The 20,284-nt window shown below is 38.8% G+C and overlaps 1 protein-coding gene across 1 annotated transcript in view; it reads left to right on the top strand.

The window, feature by feature from the left end:
* KCNK1 (potassium two pore domain channel subfamily K member 1) overlaps nucleotides 1-13,916 on the top strand; it is a 44,003-nt gene extending 30,087 nt beyond the window's left edge. Inside the window, exons 2-3 of the mRNA XM_034765093.1 lie at nucleotides 10,250-10,645; nucleotides 13,273-13,916. Coding sequence (XP_034620984.1) covers nucleotides 10,250-10,645; nucleotides 13,273-13,532 — 656 coding nt within the window. The 3' untranslated portion in view covers nucleotides 13,533-13,916. The remainder of the gene's footprint in view (nucleotides 1-10,249; nucleotides 10,646-13,272) is intronic.
* Nucleotides 13,917-20,284: the final 6,368 nt, after the last annotated feature.

Raw genomic sequence — 20,284 nt, 5'->3', positions numbered from 1 at the left:
GGCTCAAGTAATTGGGATGAACTTTAAAAATGGATGTAGCACAGAGTGTTACTACAGGAGATTAAAAGCATAGCTCCAAGCCTTTCTGGAGATAAAGAACGTCATCCTCCTACCCTAACCCTCAAGACCGTGTGTATCCTCTGAGGCTCAATGCTAGCTATGGTAAATGGGCTTTCACTGCTCAGCTGCTGTTGCCATAACTGACAGTGCTGTAGTGGACTATAATATTGAACAAATCCAGGGTAGTAGTATTTGTGGTACAGGAGCACCTAGGTGGCCCGACCAAGGTCAGGGCCCTTTTGTGCTAGGCACTGTACAAATACATAGTCTGAAGCAGTCCCAGCCCTGTGTGGGCCCTCTTCCTTGGGTGAATTTTGCCCTTGGTAAGTAATGGTTAAGAAGGTGCTATGGTAGGAGAACACAAAGAAATATGCTGCTATACGTAAAGGCACAAACAGCATACGCAAAAACATCAACTCAAAAAACTGTCCATTTTGTAACATTTCAGTCGGATAGAAATAATGCTCCCCCTTTTAGCAGCCGTTGGTACTTCTCTGAGTTACTGAGATTCTTGAGTGAGTTTTACCAGGCAACAGCCATCATGAAATAGCTTATTGGTGGGAGCCTGACTCTGGTACAAATTTGACCATCTGTTGCCTGGCAGGCATGTAAACCAATTTAAAAAAAAGAATAACTGGAGTTATCATTACTGAATCCTCAAAGCAACTCTCAGGAAATCTAACCTTGTCTTTGACCTGTTGGTTGGCTGGTATTCAGCAGCCTCTCAGTACTTGCTCTTATTTTTATTTTATTAAAAGATTAATCTGAGGTTGGAGGAAAAAATAGCTATAGTTTTTATGTGAGATTCTGCTGGAGATAATAAAGATCTGGTGGATTTATTTTGTATTAGTTGTCTTTATTTCTAAATATATATTTTTATTTATCATTCTGGGGCGGGGGACGGACGGACTCCAAATGATTCCTGTTTTGATCACCATAAACCCTTGTGATCTTAGGTTCAATTCTTACACAAGGGCTTCAGCTATAAAAACAAACAAAACAAAACCCTAATAGTAATGGCAGAAAATACTTAGTCAAAAAGATTTGTGTATCATCAAATTGAAGTCAGAATTTTTCTGCTAAAGTATAGTAGATCTATATCTGCTAAACAAGCTTGTAAATTTAGTCCTTAGTCCTGCAATGAGCACTGTGGGGAACCTTGCACCTACGTGGCACACCTGGAAGTCTTTAATGATCCTTTGGCTCAATGTAATCAAAATAATTGGGGCTCTTTGTGCCCCCCAAATCCTACCCACACAGAGCTCATGTCAGGATCAAGGTTAAATGTATCCTAGTAAGAGGAATTTCACTCTAGATAATTCTGTATAAACTGAGTAACATGCCAGTACTGTATTGGGGCTTGAAAAATCCAGTTGTCCACTTCTAGAGGGAGTGTGATTGTAAGAGAAGTGCCATCAGTTTCTGAAACATCCAGGCTTTCACTTCCTACAGAAATGTTAGGTCTTTTTAAAGGCATGTTTATTGGTCCTGGAAATAGTATGACTACAATCACAGCAGTTCTGTATCTTTCTTTTCTCCTGTGGATTCCTTTTTAGTGACATGCTTTCGTGCAGACTTGCTAATTAGAGACCTGCACTAGAGTAGTGTAATGGTTCACCTTGAGTTGATACTATATGCTTAGCTCATATATAATGCAAACTACGTGGGATTAGCAGGTCCATGGCATGGGAAAATGCTGTCATTTTCCACTTCAAGTCATTTCTACGGTGTAATAAAAGAGAGAATCTACATTCATCTCTGATGCTTATGCTGAGAAGTGACATTATTGAGCCAAACATTAATCTGCTCAAGTATGACACAAGAATATATTCAGCAGTATTCTTATGCCTATGAATATAGAGACAATCTGCCCCGTATGCTTCTGCAATGCAGTAAACCATATCGCTTTGTCATATCTAAATTTAGCTTCATCTAGTTTAGTCCAATTTTTAATTACCCCTGTAATTCATTATGGATGTCAGAATTTTTAAGGGGGGGGATGGGAAATAAATAAGAGTTGTACTTATTACGCATTGTCCTGTATATTTAAAATGAGAGCTGTTCCTCTCTATGGAAATAGGATAGGAAAAACAAAGTGGAGAGAGACACTTCTGCAATATGTAGTAAGGTAAAATTCACCCATCTACAGAGACCTCTCCAGTACTAGCCACAAGGATGGAGGGAAGGGGAGCACAATCACCTTAGCCATGCTCTCCAATTGGAGATAGACTTTGTAAACTTGCTGATGCTTTGTGTTATAGTTGTATCCTTTGCAAATCATATGGTGCTTTATAAAGGCTATCCTACTGGTCTCATTTTGGAATTATGAAGTGCTGTCCTTTACTGTTTGAAGAGTTCCAGGAACTGTTAAACTGCAGTTTGTGGTACTAGGTAGTGCCCTAGCAACTTAAAAATGTACTTTAAAATAGTCAGCAGAGACAAGAGAGTCCTTTATTATGGAGAGAGTACTACAGTGTCTTGACTGTTAAGACTGTAACTAGATTCCTGTTCTATGCTTAGTTCTGTTCTCCCTTTTAAATTCCTCAGAAATCTCTTTACCCTCAAAATTCTACAAGAGTGGTCAGTGGTCAAAGAAGTATGTATGTATTGGTTCATAGCAACAATCTTCTCTTCTGCCTAGCAGCCGCTACCTCTCAGCAGGTCTGGCAGACTTCATAAAATTTGAAAAGGGCCACCAGATATCTAGCAAACTGTGTGAAAGGAGTGCCGTATGGCAGTGGTGGTAAAGTACAAAACCTCCCTCATGCAAACTTCTTGGGTTCAGGGGCTGCAAACTAGTCTGTGAACTCCATTGACTGGACGTTTAGGATTTCTGACTTAGCTGACAGCCAGCAGAAATAATAAATTCTCATGCACCAAACTGCTTGGGTTCAAAGAAGCTACAGCCTGTAGTGATTCAGCCAGTGGCATTTCTCAATATATTAGTTGAACCACTCTTTTTCAAGGAGGCTACAAACTTTGATGGCAGAATATTTGTTTTAAGTATTTAATTTTTTGGTTTCATTGGATAATGATAGCAAAATAGAGTCTGTGAGAAGGGAATGAAACATTATACAATATAGCAGATCTTCACATGTCAGTGCATTGGAATGCTTGCTTAGAAAATCAGTGAATTCCCTGGCAAACTTCAGGATACAGTTGGAATTATAACTAGAGATTAGTAAAATTAAAGTGTGGTTTTACTCCAAAAAATGATTATATTGGAACTCACTACTCAATAGACCTCTTAATCCCTTTGTATACTCAGTCATAAGTGCTTTATTTTATTGGTTAAAATTACTTTTTATCACTTTTTATTCATGTCAGTTTCAGAAACTATATTACTATAGAAGAGGAGTTGGGTTCTGTTCAGGTTCATGAATTATCAACAGATTTTTTTTTTAATTAAGCTTTGATTAAATCTTTATTGTTGGTGATGTGAGAGTTAGAAGGAATCCAGCTTTCAGATTCCTGGTTGAGTTTGCAGGTTACGAAAACAACTGTTTATTTAAAAAGTGTACACAGTTGGTCTGGAGTCACTAAGATACAATAAATATGGAACTACACACTGCCATTTTTAGTCACTTTTCAGAGGAAAACTGTGTTTTAAGAGAGCATTATTAGAAAGTTTGAAATTCAGGACATTTTCAAGTTTCCACAGACCAGCTTAACTCTGATCCTCAAATCTATCCCAGTATCTTAACAGCCAACCAACTTGTCTCATCTACATTTACATTAAGAAGCACAAACCATGCCACACTGTAAATATAATATATTAAAAACAGGATTGTTTATGGGAATTTCACAATTTTTGGCTGTGGTTCCTGCTATTTTTGGCATGTGGTTCAGCTACTACATACATATCTAAAACCTCGCCTGCTGTCCTCTGCATCCCACCACACTTGACCTGAACACAAAACCTCATCTACTTCATCAGTCCGTTGTCTGTAGAGAATATCTCATCTCCTATACCTTCATACATAGTATTGCAACAACATGCTCATAGCTACCATTTCACCCAGAACCAAACATATCAGTCTATGGTGCCTCTCACGTGATTCACAATTGTGGACATCTCCTTCCCCTCTTTGATTTTTCTCCTTTGTTTACTACCAGACATTTCCTTTTTAGTGCGTGCCTTTTTGTAAAATGAAAAAAGTCTCCTTTCCCCAACGATGGTCTCCTTTCCTATGCTTCTGATATTGGGATCTTTCTCCCTTCTGCCTTCCATGTTGAATTCTATCAGCCTGCTTAGAAAACATGATCAAATTTACCTATCTAAGTATTGTGCACCTCTTAAAATCTTAATTTTTACTATTGCTTTAGTAACGTACAATTCTGCTTTCATGTCTTTCTCCCCCCCACCCCCCATTGCTGTATTTTAAACCCTTGAGACAAAGTGCAGAGAAATCTTTTCAGGCTGCCTTTTCTAATTGAGTTGTGCATCCCATACCTTCTTCTTCAGTCGTTATTCCCTTTCCCATCTTTAATGAGGGGGAAAGGTGCTCACATGTCAGGTTTGAGCTGAGAAGCTAATAAACTAGCTACCTAGAATCATCATTTTATTTTTAAAGCTTGTAACTGGTTCCTTTCCAATCCTAACATTGTCTGATTTTTTTTTCTCACAGAAACACAGGAGGCAAGAAATTCTTCTTAAAATACATTTTAAATTAGATCTGACATTATGGCATGTTGACATAACATGGCTGTGCTGCACAAAGTGACCTTTGAATTTCATTTTATTCATGCCGCATAATATGTGACCCTTGCCTCATAATTTATGTCCCAGCGAGCTTCTGTATTTTACATAAACTCACTAATCAGCTTTTTTAATCCTAACGTTGCTATGGGTTTGAAATCCTGAAGGCAGGGTTCTGATCACTTGAGTTACTGCTGTGTACCTCCTACCAAAACAAAGTGCTGAAGCGTTGTATCTAGGATTTATATAGCCCATGAGCATATCAGCAACTCGTATAAAGGAAATAGTCCAGCCATAAATAATCAGTTTGTTGCACTATTAGCATAGGTTCCAGAGCATGACAAAGGCTTACACAAAAACATTGTAGAAAGAGACTTAGAACATGTAATTGACCTACATCACCCCTCAGTGATTCATGCATGGAAGGTGGGTGTCCATGAAGAAAGTGGATGTCACCCTTCACCGTTCCTCCTCGTTCTTCCCATCGATCCATGGATGCAAGCTCTTGAGCTTGGGCCAGAAAAGGATGGATCGGGAAAAGTAGCACTTTCCACAGCATCGTGGGGATTTCTGCCTGGAAATTCAGGCTGGAGGTAATCCAGCTCAGAGCTGTATCACCTCTTCCTTCTGGGAGACCTCTGCCTCTGTTGCTGGAGGAACATACCAGGAATATGGTTCTGGTCTGATGTACTGGAATTCTTTGATCACTTCAACCAAATAGACAAAGGAGAACCAGCAGTTATAATTTATTTGGACTTTCAGTAAGCCTTTGTCAAAGTCCCTCCGGGAGGCCATAAAGGAAACAGTACACTACTGTTCTGGATTAGAAGCAGTCTAAGGGATTGAAAACCAGGATTAATTGGTCAACTTCATGGTTTCCTCAAAGATCTGTGCTAGGACAGTATTTAAAATATTTCTAAATGAATTGAAGGAGGGACTGAACAATGAGGTAGTAAAAGCTACAGATACACAAAATTATTTAGTCCAGACTAGCAATTGGGAAGCATGATAACAGATAACTCAGTGTTGACAAGGTAATGCAATTTGGAAGAAATAATGTGAACCTCTCATACATATTGCTGGGTTCTAGACTGACGCTAGCCATTTGGGAAAAGGAACTGGGCAGCTCAGTGAAAACATCTGCTTAATGGAAATCCGAAAAGCAAACAAAATGTCTGGCTATAGAAAGAATGGGATAGAAAATAATGAAAATATTCTAATCCTATTTTATAAACCAGTGGCACACTGAAGATACTCTCCTGAGTGCTAGGATATAGGAAAATAGAAGAGGTACAGAGACAGATGAGGAAAATAACTAGAAGGGATCAATAATAGGGAACATGAGAGGCATATAAAATGAGTTGTACAGAGAAGGTAGAATCAGTAACTCCTGTTTACTGGTATGATACAAGAACAAGGGAACAATTAATGTAATTAAACGGCAACAAATGTAAACCAATAAAAGGAAATATTTTATTCAACACATAATTAACCTGTGTAATTGCCACAAGGTATCAAAGGTCAAGGGCTTAAAAGGATTAGAAAAATAATATCCGTTTCTATGGACAATGAGAATATGCACAATTACATCCTATAAGATAAAAATGTATAAGTGTATATTATGCCTTTTAGGTTATAAAAGTAGCCATTAAATGACTATTAGGAAAAACATCCCCTATGGGCTGGCTGTTGAATAACTTCCATTATGTGAGGGGTGCCCCTTCCTCTGAAGCATCTGGTATTGATCACTGTCCGTGACAGGATGCTGAGCTATATGGACCACTGGTCTCATCCAGTCTGGCAATCCCTCTGTGTTTTGCAGTGATTTCTTTTCTCCCTGTGAATTTTCTTGCAGAAGTGGGTGACATTTACACTGTTTCATATCTTTATAATTGCTAATTCAGTTACCAAATATGTTACTTGGACCATTTTAACTCTAGTCCCCCAAATCAAGTCGGTCCCAGTCCTCTTCCTAGACTGATTAAAGTAATTTCATAATTTTAATAATGGGGATATGATTCCCCTTAATTTGAGTCCTTTTCTCTCATAAGGAAAAGTATGTCTTAGGACTACTGTTGTGATATACATAAACATGATTGCTTCACCTGAATAATGGAAACTGACACATTATTATAGCTATATAGAGCCAGATGTGTGCACCAATCTTAGAAAATCCTTGTCCTGAAGAGGTTACAGAGCGAAGAGGCAACACATAGATGAAGGAAGGGAATGAGATGCAACAGAAAGCAAGTGACTGAACAGTAACATTTAGCTTATCTTTTTAGTTCCCTGATTTTCTCTGAAATGTAAGGCTATCCTCTATTGTGTTAATATTTGTTACAATGAAGGACCAAGATTTATAGGCATTACAAAAGTATTGTAACTGTTATTCAGTATTAAAGTGGCCTTAAATCACTTTATCTTAACTCACTTTGGAAGTGAATGAATTCTGTGTAAGGGTGTTCACAAAGGGGTTAAATGCAGTTTAACTAATCCACTGACTTCATGATCTTTGGATCAGGCCCTAACATTTGTGAAAGGCAAAAAAAACTTTGGAAACCACTAACTGAATGGTCTGTGTATTCAAAGTAGTTAGGAGTGATTTTCCAGTTGTTTTTAATATGGAGTTAGATTTAGGCAGAAAACTCTAGGGGCCAACTCAATAAAATATGAACAGTTCCATGTACAAGTTAGAGGAATTAACAGTTTAGTGTGTTTAAAAATCTTTGAGGCTTGTAATGGATTTCAGTAGTACTATAAACATAAACAAAAAAAGTGCCCTGCTGCATGACTTTTTTTTTTTTTCTGGAGTTCAAGTGACTGAACTTGGATCAATTATTCATCAAGTCATTAAAATTCATGTCGGACTGAAGACTATTTGGTGCATTAAGTTATATAATGCAGAGAAATTACACTGCATAGGGTTTCTTTGTGCATGTTGTAATGGTGAGGAGATTCAAATTTTGTAATTTGTCATCCGTTAACTAAAAGTGTTTCTATGCATCTTGGAGAAAAATATTGCTTCCTCTAAGACATTTAGTACCAATTTTTAGACCACCGGTAAACTTTCAAGAGGGTTTCTTTTTGATGTCTGACTTGTAAGGTGGATAAGATTGGAAGTATGGGATTCAAGTGACTCTTCATGAACTAGCAGATTTTTAGCTGTAAATGGCTAGGACTTGTCTGAACTTTGTAGCCTTTTATTTAAAGTGAGTTTTGTAATGTGGTATTACACCACCCTGGTTTCGGCTCTGGTAGCTACAGTTTCAAACTCTACAGCGTGAAAGTCACCTCTGCTACCTAGAGGATTTAGGAACACAAAGACCAAAAGTAGTGACCACACATACAGTTAGAAGTACAAGATCTAATCTGTTTTACAAGTTTTATTAATGTTACAATTAAAGTTATGATTACCCAGGCATATAGAAATCCTACAAAAACCCATGCACAAGTTAGAAATATAATCATACTCACATCCTTAATGATAGTCCTTGAGGTTTGATGGATGCCTTGCCAACTGATCATCAGTAGAGCGGTGGTTCCTGCTGGAGTTTTCCCATAGGGAACTCATTTTACCCAACGTGGGAGCCCCCTCTTTTATAATATGATTCTGACTATACCTTATACCCTGCACATGTGCATGAAAATGTCAACCCTCTTTTCCCATATTTGTCTCCCAAGAATATTGGGATACCCCATTTTTCATAGGTTGTTTGTAGATCCTTTTGTTCTCATTAGCATTTATGCGCATAGTGCGCCCTGCAATTAGGCGCGTGCTAGAAAAATGTGACTACCAGGTATCTTGTCATCAAAAATTAATCTTACGGTTAATTTTTTTGCAATGCCACCCACTGGTATATCTTTTCTCATAATTTTGTGGCATAGGGTCATTCTTTGGTCACTCACTTATGTCAAGCATTTCTTAAGCTTATAGCCTAGTATGGCTAAGCTGACATCATACAGGCCTCAGCCTGTAGGCCTGGTGTTTCAGCCCTACTCACGTAGATACCTAACATGTACTTATCACGTCTAAATACTGATTCATCTTATACTTCTAAAATACTACAATTTAACTCTATTTAGCATACGATTGTATACCATGTGACATGTTAGTTAATCATAACACCACACACAGGGCCGGCTCTAACTTTTTTGCTGCCCCAAGCAGCAAAAAAAAGAGCCGAGCGCTGCGCCGCGCACCCCCCCCCCCAGCGCCGTGCCTGCGCCGCCCCCCCGACGAGCGCCGCGCTGCCGGAGCACCCCCCCTCCCTGCAGAATGCCGCGCCACGCTCCCCCCGCCATCCCTTACCAGGTGCCGCCCCAAGCATGTGCTTGGTTGCCTGGTGCCTGGAGCCGGCCCTGACCACACAATAAATGAATGATAAAATGAACCAATTGGCTACAACTTGCTTGGAGGTATATTACTACATGTCTTTCTATTGGTGTGATTAACCTCCCTAGATTGCAGGAGACTTCCCCTACCCCACTACAATAACAGTAAAATATTAATTGTGTCAGCTGACAAATAGAAGAATACATTTACAGTTCACAGTGGATTTATTGTGCTTGTGGTTTACTTTTAAAACCAAACAGTCTGGCATGGTACACTTTCTAGCCTGGGACTAGCATAATTGCATATATTGGCATCAGCAGCCTGCACAGCACTGTATAAATTCCTACATTCTAAACTAGACAGATTACTGTTGACACTTATAATGCACCAGTGACCTGGTGAAGGTCCAGCCTTCAAGCTATTATTTTTTTCTGTGGGGGTTTGTTTTGTTTTTTAAATATTCTTAGGGGATTATTATTGAAACACCCTATGGAAAAAATGCAATGTGGCGTACTAATTACAATAATACTTTGCACTTTTTAACACCTTCCTTCTAAAGATCTAAAAGTGTTTTAGAAGCAGTTAACTCTAACAACACCCTTGTGAGGTAAGTATTATCCCATTTTGACAGGTCAGTAAATTGAAGCAAAGAAAGGTTAAGGCATCCTCTAAGGTATTTAGGCACTTCCATTAAAATCAGTGGCAAAGTGCCTAAATACCTTTTCAGGATCTGTGTCCAGGTCACTTGCTGAAGGTCCTACAATAAGTTGGTAGGAGAACCAGAAATAGAACCCAGATGTCTTGATCTCTGGTCTCATGCTCTGAATACCAGACAACACACCCTTTCTCCAAAATATACATTGTTAAAATGACATGCATAGTTTTGAAAAATGTTTTCCCTTATGCTTTGTTCTGTATATGTAGCTGTTAACCCCCAATAGTCTGGCTGTACCAATAGTTTAAAATTATCCTTGATAGTAGTACATTTCAAGTGTAGCAGAGTTCAAAGTTTTGTGAAAGGTTCTTTGTGTAACATAATACTACACAGTCACATATGCAGCAAACGAGTTCCCCACTGATGGTATGTGCCTGTTCCAATTTATTTTCCACATTTCATATACACCCTTCCTCTGTTTGTTTGTTTTTCCCTCCCCCAGGTTACGGTCACACTGTGCCTTTGTCGGATGGAGGAAAGGCCTTCTGTATTATATACTCCGTCATCGGAATCCCCTTTACGCTGCTTTTCCTGACTGCTGTGGTGCAGCGTATCATAGTCTATGTCACCAGACGGCCTGTATTGTATTTCCACATTCGCTGGGGCTTCTCCAAGCAGATTGTTGCCATCATCCACGCAGTGATTCTTGGGTTTGTTACCGTCTCATGCTTTTTCTTTATCCCGGCAGCAGTATTTTCTGTTATGGAAGATGACTGGAACTTTTTGGAATCTTTTTACTTTTGTTTCATTTCCCTGAGCACCATTGGTCTTGGAGACTATGTTCCAGGAGAAGGTTACAATCAAAAATTCAGAGAGCTGTATAAGATAGGAATTACATGTAAGTACCAAACTAGCCAATGGGATTTCTATGAATTAGGTGCCTCTTTCTCCCCCTCCATATTCTTTGGTTACTTACCTGTTCATCTAGGCCTTGTGCCCCATTTTGAGTTGGTAACAGTGATTTATGGGTTCTTCCTCACTCTCCCAGCCCCCTTCAAAAGCATTAATCTGAATAGGGAGTTGGTTAAATGAAGATTAGTACTGGGGATTAGTTTTTAGCTCTCTGGGCTGTAGGGTTGTTTTTTCCACTTCTGTGTGGGGTGTGGTTTTTTATTTATTTATTTATTTATTTATTTTTGTGTGTGTTTTAATATAAACTGAAATAATGTCTTGCCAGACAGTGATTAATAAACCAACCTGCATCCCCATTACAAAAACCCCAAGCGCAAATTGGCATTAATGCTGTGGCAGTCAAATAAGTGATAAGGAGCAGGATAATTTGTTAGAACTAGAACGGGTTGAAATTTTCCAAACTTCAATTTAAAAAAACAAACAAAACTCTTTCTTTGAAATTTCAAATGCAAGCCAAAAAAGGGACAATGTTCAAGAAAATTGCATCCAGTTTTTCGACAGCTCCATTTATAACATCCTTTAAAAAGCTGTGCAGACCCCCCAAAAGCTCCCATTAGACCTTGCCAAAAAATTTCCAACTGGAAAATGCTGATTCATCAAAATTGGAACATGTTGATTTTGAAGGAATTTCATTTTGGGGGAAAAAAAATCAGCATTTAATTTTATAATTTTTATTTTAGTATTTTATAAAAAAATAAGAATATACAATAAATACAAAAGTATAACAATCTACTTTTTTAAATTTTGACTTTTTATATTTGGGTCTTAATTCATGTCACTGCATGTTTGTGAACACATGGCTATTGCATATGATGCTGAAGATTAGAATTTGTTTTTAGTGCTTGTTAATTTACATTACAGCTATACCAGTAGGGAGCCTGTGCGCTGAAGGAATAAGGAAGCAAAAAGGCTTTAAGATCAGTTAGGAAGTGGCTTGCTAAGAAAAAAGAGGCAAAAACAAATATCCTGCTTCCAACTCTGAACTGCTGGTCTTATTATTTGTAATACTCTAGTGCCTGGGAGGCCTAGTTATGGACCAGGATCCTATTCTGTTAGGCACAATATAACTATTGAACAAAAAGACAGTGCCTGCCCCAAAGAGCTTACCCCCAAAGAGCTTACAGTCTAAGTATAAAACAAGAGACAACAAATGAATACAGACAGATGAGGGAATATAAGGAAACATTGAAACAATATTGGGTAGCATGACAGGCAGTTGTCTTATGCCATAGCCTAACTGTTGTTAAGCTGCTTGTGGGCATCATGGAAAAGGAGTTTTCAAGAAGGTTTTAATGGAGGATAATGAGGTAGCTTTGTAGACATTTATGGGGAGCTCCTCCTTCGCACCGGAGAAAATGTGAAGCTGTGTGTTTAAAAACTTAACAAGTGGGTGATGGAGCTGCCATGCGCTGATTGGAGGCAGGAGTCAAGTTACAGTATTTAAAATAAGAAATCCTTTTTGGACTACGTTCCGTGGAGTCCTGTTCAGGAAATGGGGTGTGTCTGTGTTTGGAGAGGAAAATAAAGAACATGATGGATTGTTAGTTAGTCTTTGGAGGCCTGATTTTTTGGAAGAGCTCCAATGCAAGTCCATGGGAGTTGGTCCACCACAGAACCTCAGAGCATGATGGTTTTCCCTTACAAAAACAAAATCTCAAATGTGTACAATATGCAACAAAAGTCAATGGTAGTGTTTGTGTAAGTAACGCCAGCAGGATTTTACCTAATTAGTGTAATGTATGTAAGATGGATACAGTCTTCATGATTCAACTATTTAATTCTTGGGGGGGAGGAGGGGGGAATAGAAACCTTTGTCTGTTTTCAGGTGCCAGCAGCGATTGTAAACGTTTATGTGAAATTTTAGACTTTTTCTTTGATTTTTTTTTTTTTTGCATACATTTCTAGGCTTTTGCACTAGTTTTATGGTACAGGTTTTCTTCATACATTTTTTTAAAAAGTATAAGTATATACATAAGGAAAAGATACTTTCATGTTATATTGTTTAACTGTTCTGTATTATTGAACAGATGTAATAGCCAAATGACTGTATTAAACTTCGTAAAACTTCTTCTTCTATTAACAATGTGCAATAGTAATAATGAAAACAAATTTTGAAGAATGCGCAATTCATGAAATTATATATAGTGTACATGATTATTGAAGTTATAACATTCTTATGCATTGCATGTCATTGCCTGCTTTCCCTACGGAACACAATGAACTAAAACAATTAGTAAATTATTACATATTATAACATTTTCAGTGGTCTTGTCGAAAAAAAGTAAAATACAAAGAGTTATATGCAAATTACTTTTCTTCTGTCCCCAAAAATTCTAGGACAGAAAGGAGAGAAAAAAATAATAGTTCAGGGATCATAGGTGGGAAAAACTCCAAGTTAGAGCTTTATCACATCAGCTTTCCCTGATAATGCTTCAGGCACTGTGTTGTTTTTCTCCGAGCAAGCTCAAAAGCTTGTCTCTTTTACCAACAGAAGTTGGCTCAGTAAAAGACATTACCTCACAAACCTTGTCTGTCTTTTTGTTTCTTGGGCAGGTTATCTGTTGCTGGGCCTCATTGCAATGTTGGTGGTTCTAGAAACTTTCTGTGAACTTCGTGAGCTCAAAAGGTTTAGAAAAATGTTTTATGTGAAGAAGGACAAGGAAGAGGACCAAGTGCATATAGTGGAACATGACCAGCTTTCCTTCTCTTCAATTTCGGACCAAGCAGCTTCCATGAAGGAGGATGAAAAAGCAAACGAGCCTTTTGTGACTGTTCAACCTGCAACTTATTATGATGGCTGTATAAACAATTAATACAAGGGCATCCATACCAATATTATAGTGCACTTACATCATTACCGTAAGAAATAGAATGCCTCTTTATTTTTTGTGGGGGAAAATTTTTATGAAAGAAAGGAGACTGTGCTGTTTTAATAAGTATTCATCATTTCAGATGTTGAAAAGACTTCTGACACAAATCAATGTTGCTAAAATGGAGCTACACTGGGAGAGTGGGAGGATATGTAGCAGCTGGTGGGGTATCCCTGAGAGGCATTATGCCTGAAGAGACCAGGAGGAAGCATAATGCCCCACTGGCAGCTCTCTGCAACACCCTTGGGGTGTAATCTGCTCTCCTTCAGTGTAGCCTTATAGCTACTGGCTGGTGTGCAGGGAAGTAGTGCCTTATGCACACCCCTGTCCAGTGGGCAGTGTGCATTGACAGTAGAGGTGGCCAGCCTCTCCACCATGCTTCTGCAGTGGGATCCTGCCCCATTAAAGTCAGCAATGATAGATATGCTTTCGGGTTAGATGCAGGAAGCATTGCGTGAAATTCGACAGCCTGTGTTATGCTGGCAGTTGGACTAAATGATGATAGTGGTCTCTTTGGGCCTTATAATCTGTGCCATGAGAGTTTTACAACTGATTTCTATGGGCATAGGATCTGGATCCTGTAGCACAAGTCGCCATATTAAGACTGCCTCCCACGTAAGAGCAGTGCTAGGGAAAGCCCTCTCCCCTGCAGTGCATGCATGCCAGATGGGCCATAACTTGGCTTTTAGTGTTCAAAGATGAATATCTTACTGTAATAAAGCAGCAAAATGAAAGTGTCTAGACTTAGCTGACATGAGAAGAATACTTGAAATTAATTACCTAAAAGATACCACATGTGAGTTTAGTTATAGCTAGTGTTGAACAGATTTTATACCTTTTCGGGGAAACTTTACTTTATGGTTAAATCTGTTAAATCTATATGACTAAAACTTATATTTAAGAAAAACGAGCTAAAGATTTTTTTTTTTTGTTAGGTTGAAGCATACTGTGTTTGCATGTTCCCAACAAAGTGGCTATTTTTGTACAGCCGAAGTTAAAACACCTCTATTTATAATGAACGTTTAACTAGTATATGTGTACATATATATACATAAATAAATATATTTATATACTGTACATATATTGTAGCCCACTAGAGTTTAACCGATTTAGGAATGATATTTTAGGTAGATTCCCCCCCCCCCCCCCCCCCCAGATTTCTCTTTATAAAAGGAAAAACTCAAAATTGCAGCACTAAAAATGTTGACTTTAAGATTTAAGAGTAGTGTACAAGGAACATTTCTACTGTTTTTCAGTGACGTTTTTGAAGTTGATTGATTGTCTTCAGTACTTGAAAACACACGATTTCTGTCAATTTGAATGTATTGCTAAACTCTGAAGAACATGACATGCATAGAAACAGTGATATTCAGTGTGTGCACAAATTGCAAAATACAGACACTTGATACTAAAGCACAGAATTAAAAATAGAAGAAACAAGCTGAACAGTCTACTGTGGTGTCTGTAAATATACAATACTGTATTTTAAACTTAAGGGTAAATAAAAAAAAGTGTGTAGCTTCTGGGTGTCTGTACTTAATTGTGCTCCGTGTTTTCTTTAAGACCTTGTATACTGTACATAGATGACATATGAGAAAAAATGCGTGCATAAGGCTAGATTGTGCCACCCTAACCCTGGTGAACAACTTAAATGGGACCATTCATTCTGAATATACTTGCCAACATGAATAATGAATGTATCATCTAGTCCTCTACTGATTATTCCTATAGAATAATGTTGAGTATTTGAAACAAAAATAAACACACTTTGGAATGATAACAGCAAATAAAGCACAGTAATGACATTTATTTTAGTGTCTCAAAATAACTGATCTGTTAATTACGGTTAATGCAAAAATGGTCATTTCCAATTATTATTAGTGTCTATAGAAATATGTTCTAGTTCCTACAAGTGTCAAGTAGTCATGTGAAACCAAAAGTAAATTAATGAATGAGGCTAACGTGGATAAGATGGGCTCTGGATTAGAAAAAGGAAAGATTCCTTTGCACCTTGTATAAATTGGAAATGTATTGCTGAAGCTAATCAGAAGTCAGGCTGGCAGATACAAATTGAAATAAAGAGCAAGAGTCTGCAAACACAAATGAATGATCTGTCAGGAGTGTAGAAGTCCTAAGAAGAGCAGTCAGAAGATGTAAACACTTCTATTTTTATAGAGAAGAGAATAAGGCCCCATGGCTTCAGTCATCCACCTACTGCAAACCTCCCCCAACTTCAGCATGTACATGCATATGCCCCATTTACAATTAGAAAAGCATTACTACTGTGCAGATGGGCCATATTCTTTCTTTCCCTTATTTGTCTTGCACTTGTAAATGGGAATTGTTTGTCTCTAGGAACAACATTGTCAGGCTATTCTGTAGCCACTTTTGTTGGGAGAAGTCTTGAGCGAAGTGATTAGTCTTAGGGCTTGTCTACACCACCTGCCGGATCAGCGGGCAGTGATCGATCCAGCGGGGGTCAATTAATCGCATCTAGTATAGACGCGATAAATCGACCGTTGAGCGCTCTCCCATGGACTCCGGTACTCCACCAGAACGAGAAGTGCAAGCGGAGTCAACGGGAGAGCGTCAGCTGTTGACTTACCACAGTGGAGACACGGTAAGTAGATCTAAGTACGTCGACTTCAGCTACGCTAGTCATGTAGCTGAAGTTGCATATCTTAGATCAACCCCGCACGGTAGTGTAGACAAGCCCTTAGAGTGAGCCCTAAATGTGCCAGGACCGTGGCTCTTTCTGATCCCTAGTGTAGGGGCGTTCCACAGTCAAAATTCATTCTGCTGCAACCCTTCTGTCCTATCCCCCAAGAGTTTCTCACTGGAGACTGTCAGTGGCAGCTTGTCTGCTGAGCACAGCTATTGCAGGCTCAGGGATAGCTAAGCTATTATGCCTTCAGTGGGTTAAGATTAGAACTGGGACCTTAACATCTAGCTAGCTAGGCATTAATATCAGAGCCATTGCTAGAGTATCTGATAGGGCTAGAGAGCCAGTGCACCCGTGTAATGTGCTCTTATCTATGTCCCACATAAGAAGCAGGCTCATGCACATAGAATCACACAAAGATTCTATATACCTACCACGCTTTCAAGTTAATCCTAGGTACAGTTCTTGCTATAATCAGCCCACATATGACAAAGGCCTGGAATACTGTGGCTAGGTGGGATAGTCAAATGAGAGAGGTCCCTGGCTACCTGGAGATGACTAAAATGATTTAGTCACTGCTATTACCTGGCTATTTGGGAGCAGTCTGTACACCACGTTTCACATGTTGCCTCTATATAAATATATGGTATGCCCACATCTTGAATACTGTGTGCAGATGTGGTCGCCCCATCTCAAAAACGATGTATTGGAATTGGAAAAGGTTCAGAAAAGGGCAACAAAAATGATTAGGGGTATGGAATGGCTTCCGTATGAGGAGAGATTAATAAGACTGGGACTTTTCAGCTTGGAAAAGCAATGGCTAAGGGGAGATATGATAGAGGTCTATAAAATCATGACTGGTGTGGAGAAAGTAGATAAGGAAGTATTGTTTACTACTTCTCATAACACCAGAACTAGGGGTCACCAAATGAAATTAATAGGCAGCAGGTTTAAAACAAAAGGAAGTATTTCTTCACACAACACACAGTCAACCTGAGGAACTCCTTGCCAGAGGATGTTGTGAAGGCCAAGATCAAAACAGGGTTAAAAAAAGAACTAGATAAATTCATGGAGGATAAGTCCAGCAATGACTATTAGCCAGTATGGGCAGGAATGGTGTCCCTAGCCTCTGTTTGCCAGAAGCTGGGAATGAGCCACGGGGGATGGATCACTTGATGATTACCTGTTCTGTTCATTCCTACTGGGGCACCTGGCATTGGCTACTGTCAGAAGATAGGATACTGGGCTAGATGGACCTTCAGTCTGACACAGTAGGGTCAATCTTATGTTCTTATGAATTGAAATCTCACCATTCCATATGATTAACTTTAACAATCCTCATATTTTGATAATGAAGGCTTTGTTGTATTTATAAAGCCAGTTGTTAGAAATGTTAGGTGCCCAGCCCCTAAACGAACAACACACAAATGCTGGCCCCACTGAAGTCAACAGTAAAACTCCCACTGATTTGACTAGGACAAAGATTTGACCCTTAGTTCCAGATTCTGCTCTATGTTAAATCTGAGTAAATCTGAAGCAACTCAAATAATGTTAATGGTATTACTTCAAAGCTACACTGTTGTAAAAAGAGTTTGGTTCTCATTCCATACAAAGTTAGACTAGTCCTGGTTAATATTGTAATATGCTTTTAACATAATATTCTACTAGATACACATTATTTTTATCTTCACAGTTTACTAGTTCCATCAAATTTGTTTCACTTGGAAATACTGATTTCTAATTGCAGTAGGGTCACTTTGACTTGATCTGAAAAATCACATGCTATCTAATGCAAATTCCACCTGCTGAAGTATGAGTGAGTGCTTTTTATCACTGGTATCCTTTTTTACCAGGGAAGATTTCTTGGTCCAATTACGTTGAAATAGCATTATGTTTCTGCCGATGGTTAGTCCCATTGTACGGTGTTATTTTACTCAGCATGATCCAGATACACTGCACACATCATCTAACTGACAGAGAGAGACTACCGTGCACCATGGAGATTTTGGTTAAATGACAGACTGGATAATCAAGAGGCAGAATATGGATGGGAACACGTGAAAAAGCTGACAGTCATCCGACTGAGTGGCACAGTGTGAAGGCTTATTATGATGGCGAGCATAAATCTGAATGATAATAAATGTCATGATGACAACATGCTGACATTTTGCAAAGTGTAGCTCATGGTTTTAGCCTCAACTATTACATGGCTTTATTCCAGTGAGAGAGAAGAAAGTTTGTAGAGTTAGGGAGGAGAAAAGATATTGCTAACCCTTACCTGAAATGAAATTCAATGGAACACTTAGATGGTGAATTTTTTTCCCCATAAAATAATTTCACTATAAGATGAGGTTCACTGTATTTGGAATTGCCATATATATGTAGCAAGTCACTGAAAACATTTGGAACTTCATCCTAACCAGAGTTGCACAGTTTTTGTGCTCATTGGAGGAAAATGATATTGTTAAATAGAGTAAACAGAATTTTATATAAATGTCCCTATATTAAGTTTAGGGGATAAATGATCAGGTTGCAAGAAGGGTAATTAAGCATCACAACTAAATGGCTCTAATTTGGTCATACTTTTTAAGCTACTGGTTTACTTAATCTGGAGTTGCTAACATTGTTAGATCCTTATCCCTGCAGATAACAGAGTGATTCATTGATTAGTGTATCAGACACAGCCATTCCTTCTAAAGTGAAAAAGCCACTCTGCTGGGTTCACACAACCCAGCTGATCACTAAAGGCCCAGTTTTGTGTTCTGTTACACAGGTGCAACACATTGATGGCAACAGAGCACAGAGTTGGTCCTAATCTTCTCTTTCTCAGAGGTACCATAGGTAGGGAGCCTTGGCCTATCTCTGCTGCCACTGACTTCAATGGGAGCAGAGTTAGGCCAACCATTAAATGTTTTTGAATATCCTACTCACAAACAACCTAAATAGGCTTAAATTAACTTTCACAATAGTCCTTAGGCCTACCAATTTACTTTTAAAAAATAAGTCCAAGGTCCAACATGTAATTGTTATATACAGGGCCGGCTCCAGGCACCAGCTTACCAAGCAGGTGCTTGGGGCAGCACGTCCAGCTGTTCGGCGGCAATTTGGCGGACGGTCCCTCACTCCCGCTCGGAGTGAAGGACCTTCCGCCGAATTGCCACCTCAGATCGCGGCTTTGTTTGTTTGTTTGTTGTTTTGTTTGGCTGCTTGGAGCGGCCAAAACCCTGGAGCCGGCCCTGGTTGTATAATTCACCCAACTTCTCTCCATATAAATCAGCTAGAGTCATATTTCTTACAGAATGTTGAATATAAAAACTAATAGATCACACAGGAGAATTCAATCTTAGTTTTTAAAATGAATAATTGCTGTGTTACTTGCTATTATTCACACACAATAAATGCACTCAGGTTCCAATGTCATGTTATCAAATACCTGAAAAGCTTTTGTTTCAGCTGTATGCTGGCCAATTTTAATTAATTTGTGTAAACAGAAGACTGCAAAATGTAATATCAATTTAGATGGGAATTAATGAACCCTAAGTCAGAATTCCATGGGTAGGTTTTCCTGATTGTGATAGGTGATATGCTAAATTCATTTTGTGATTCATTGTCATTGCTTGAAGTCTTCAGTCTGAACACAGAGGTGATAAATATTGCTGTCCGGTAATAAAGTACAATATGACCTTTGGGCTTAGTTCCTAGAAATGTTTATTTGGCTGCTTTAGCAGATTAATCCTATTTGCATGGAGTAACAAGAACTTGTTTGAAATTCATTATGCAGGATAAAATTGCAATCCATGCCCCATTTAACTCAAACTCCTAGTGCATGCTCAGGCAAAATAACTAGGGCTCAGTTCTTTATCCTTTGAGTTCCCTGAGAGCAGTGCTAGGCAAAACTCCATCTTGGGGATAATGCAGAGCCACAGTCCCTCTGGAGGAGTCCAGGGAACAATTCCGCCTCAGCAAGGAAGTATTTTTTCCCTGGGGTGTAGGGCAAGCGCAATTGCTGCTACATCCATGCCCGAAGTATAGC

This window comes from Trachemys scripta, chromosome 3 (genome assembly GCF_013100865.1).
Source record: "Trachemys scripta elegans isolate TJP31775 chromosome 3, CAS_Tse_1.0, whole genome shotgun sequence".
Taxonomy (NCBI): Eukaryota; Metazoa; Chordata; order Testudines; family Emydidae; genus Trachemys; species Trachemys scripta.
Note: the sequence above shows the minus strand (reverse complement) of the source record. Positions and strands in the feature narration are given on the sequence as shown.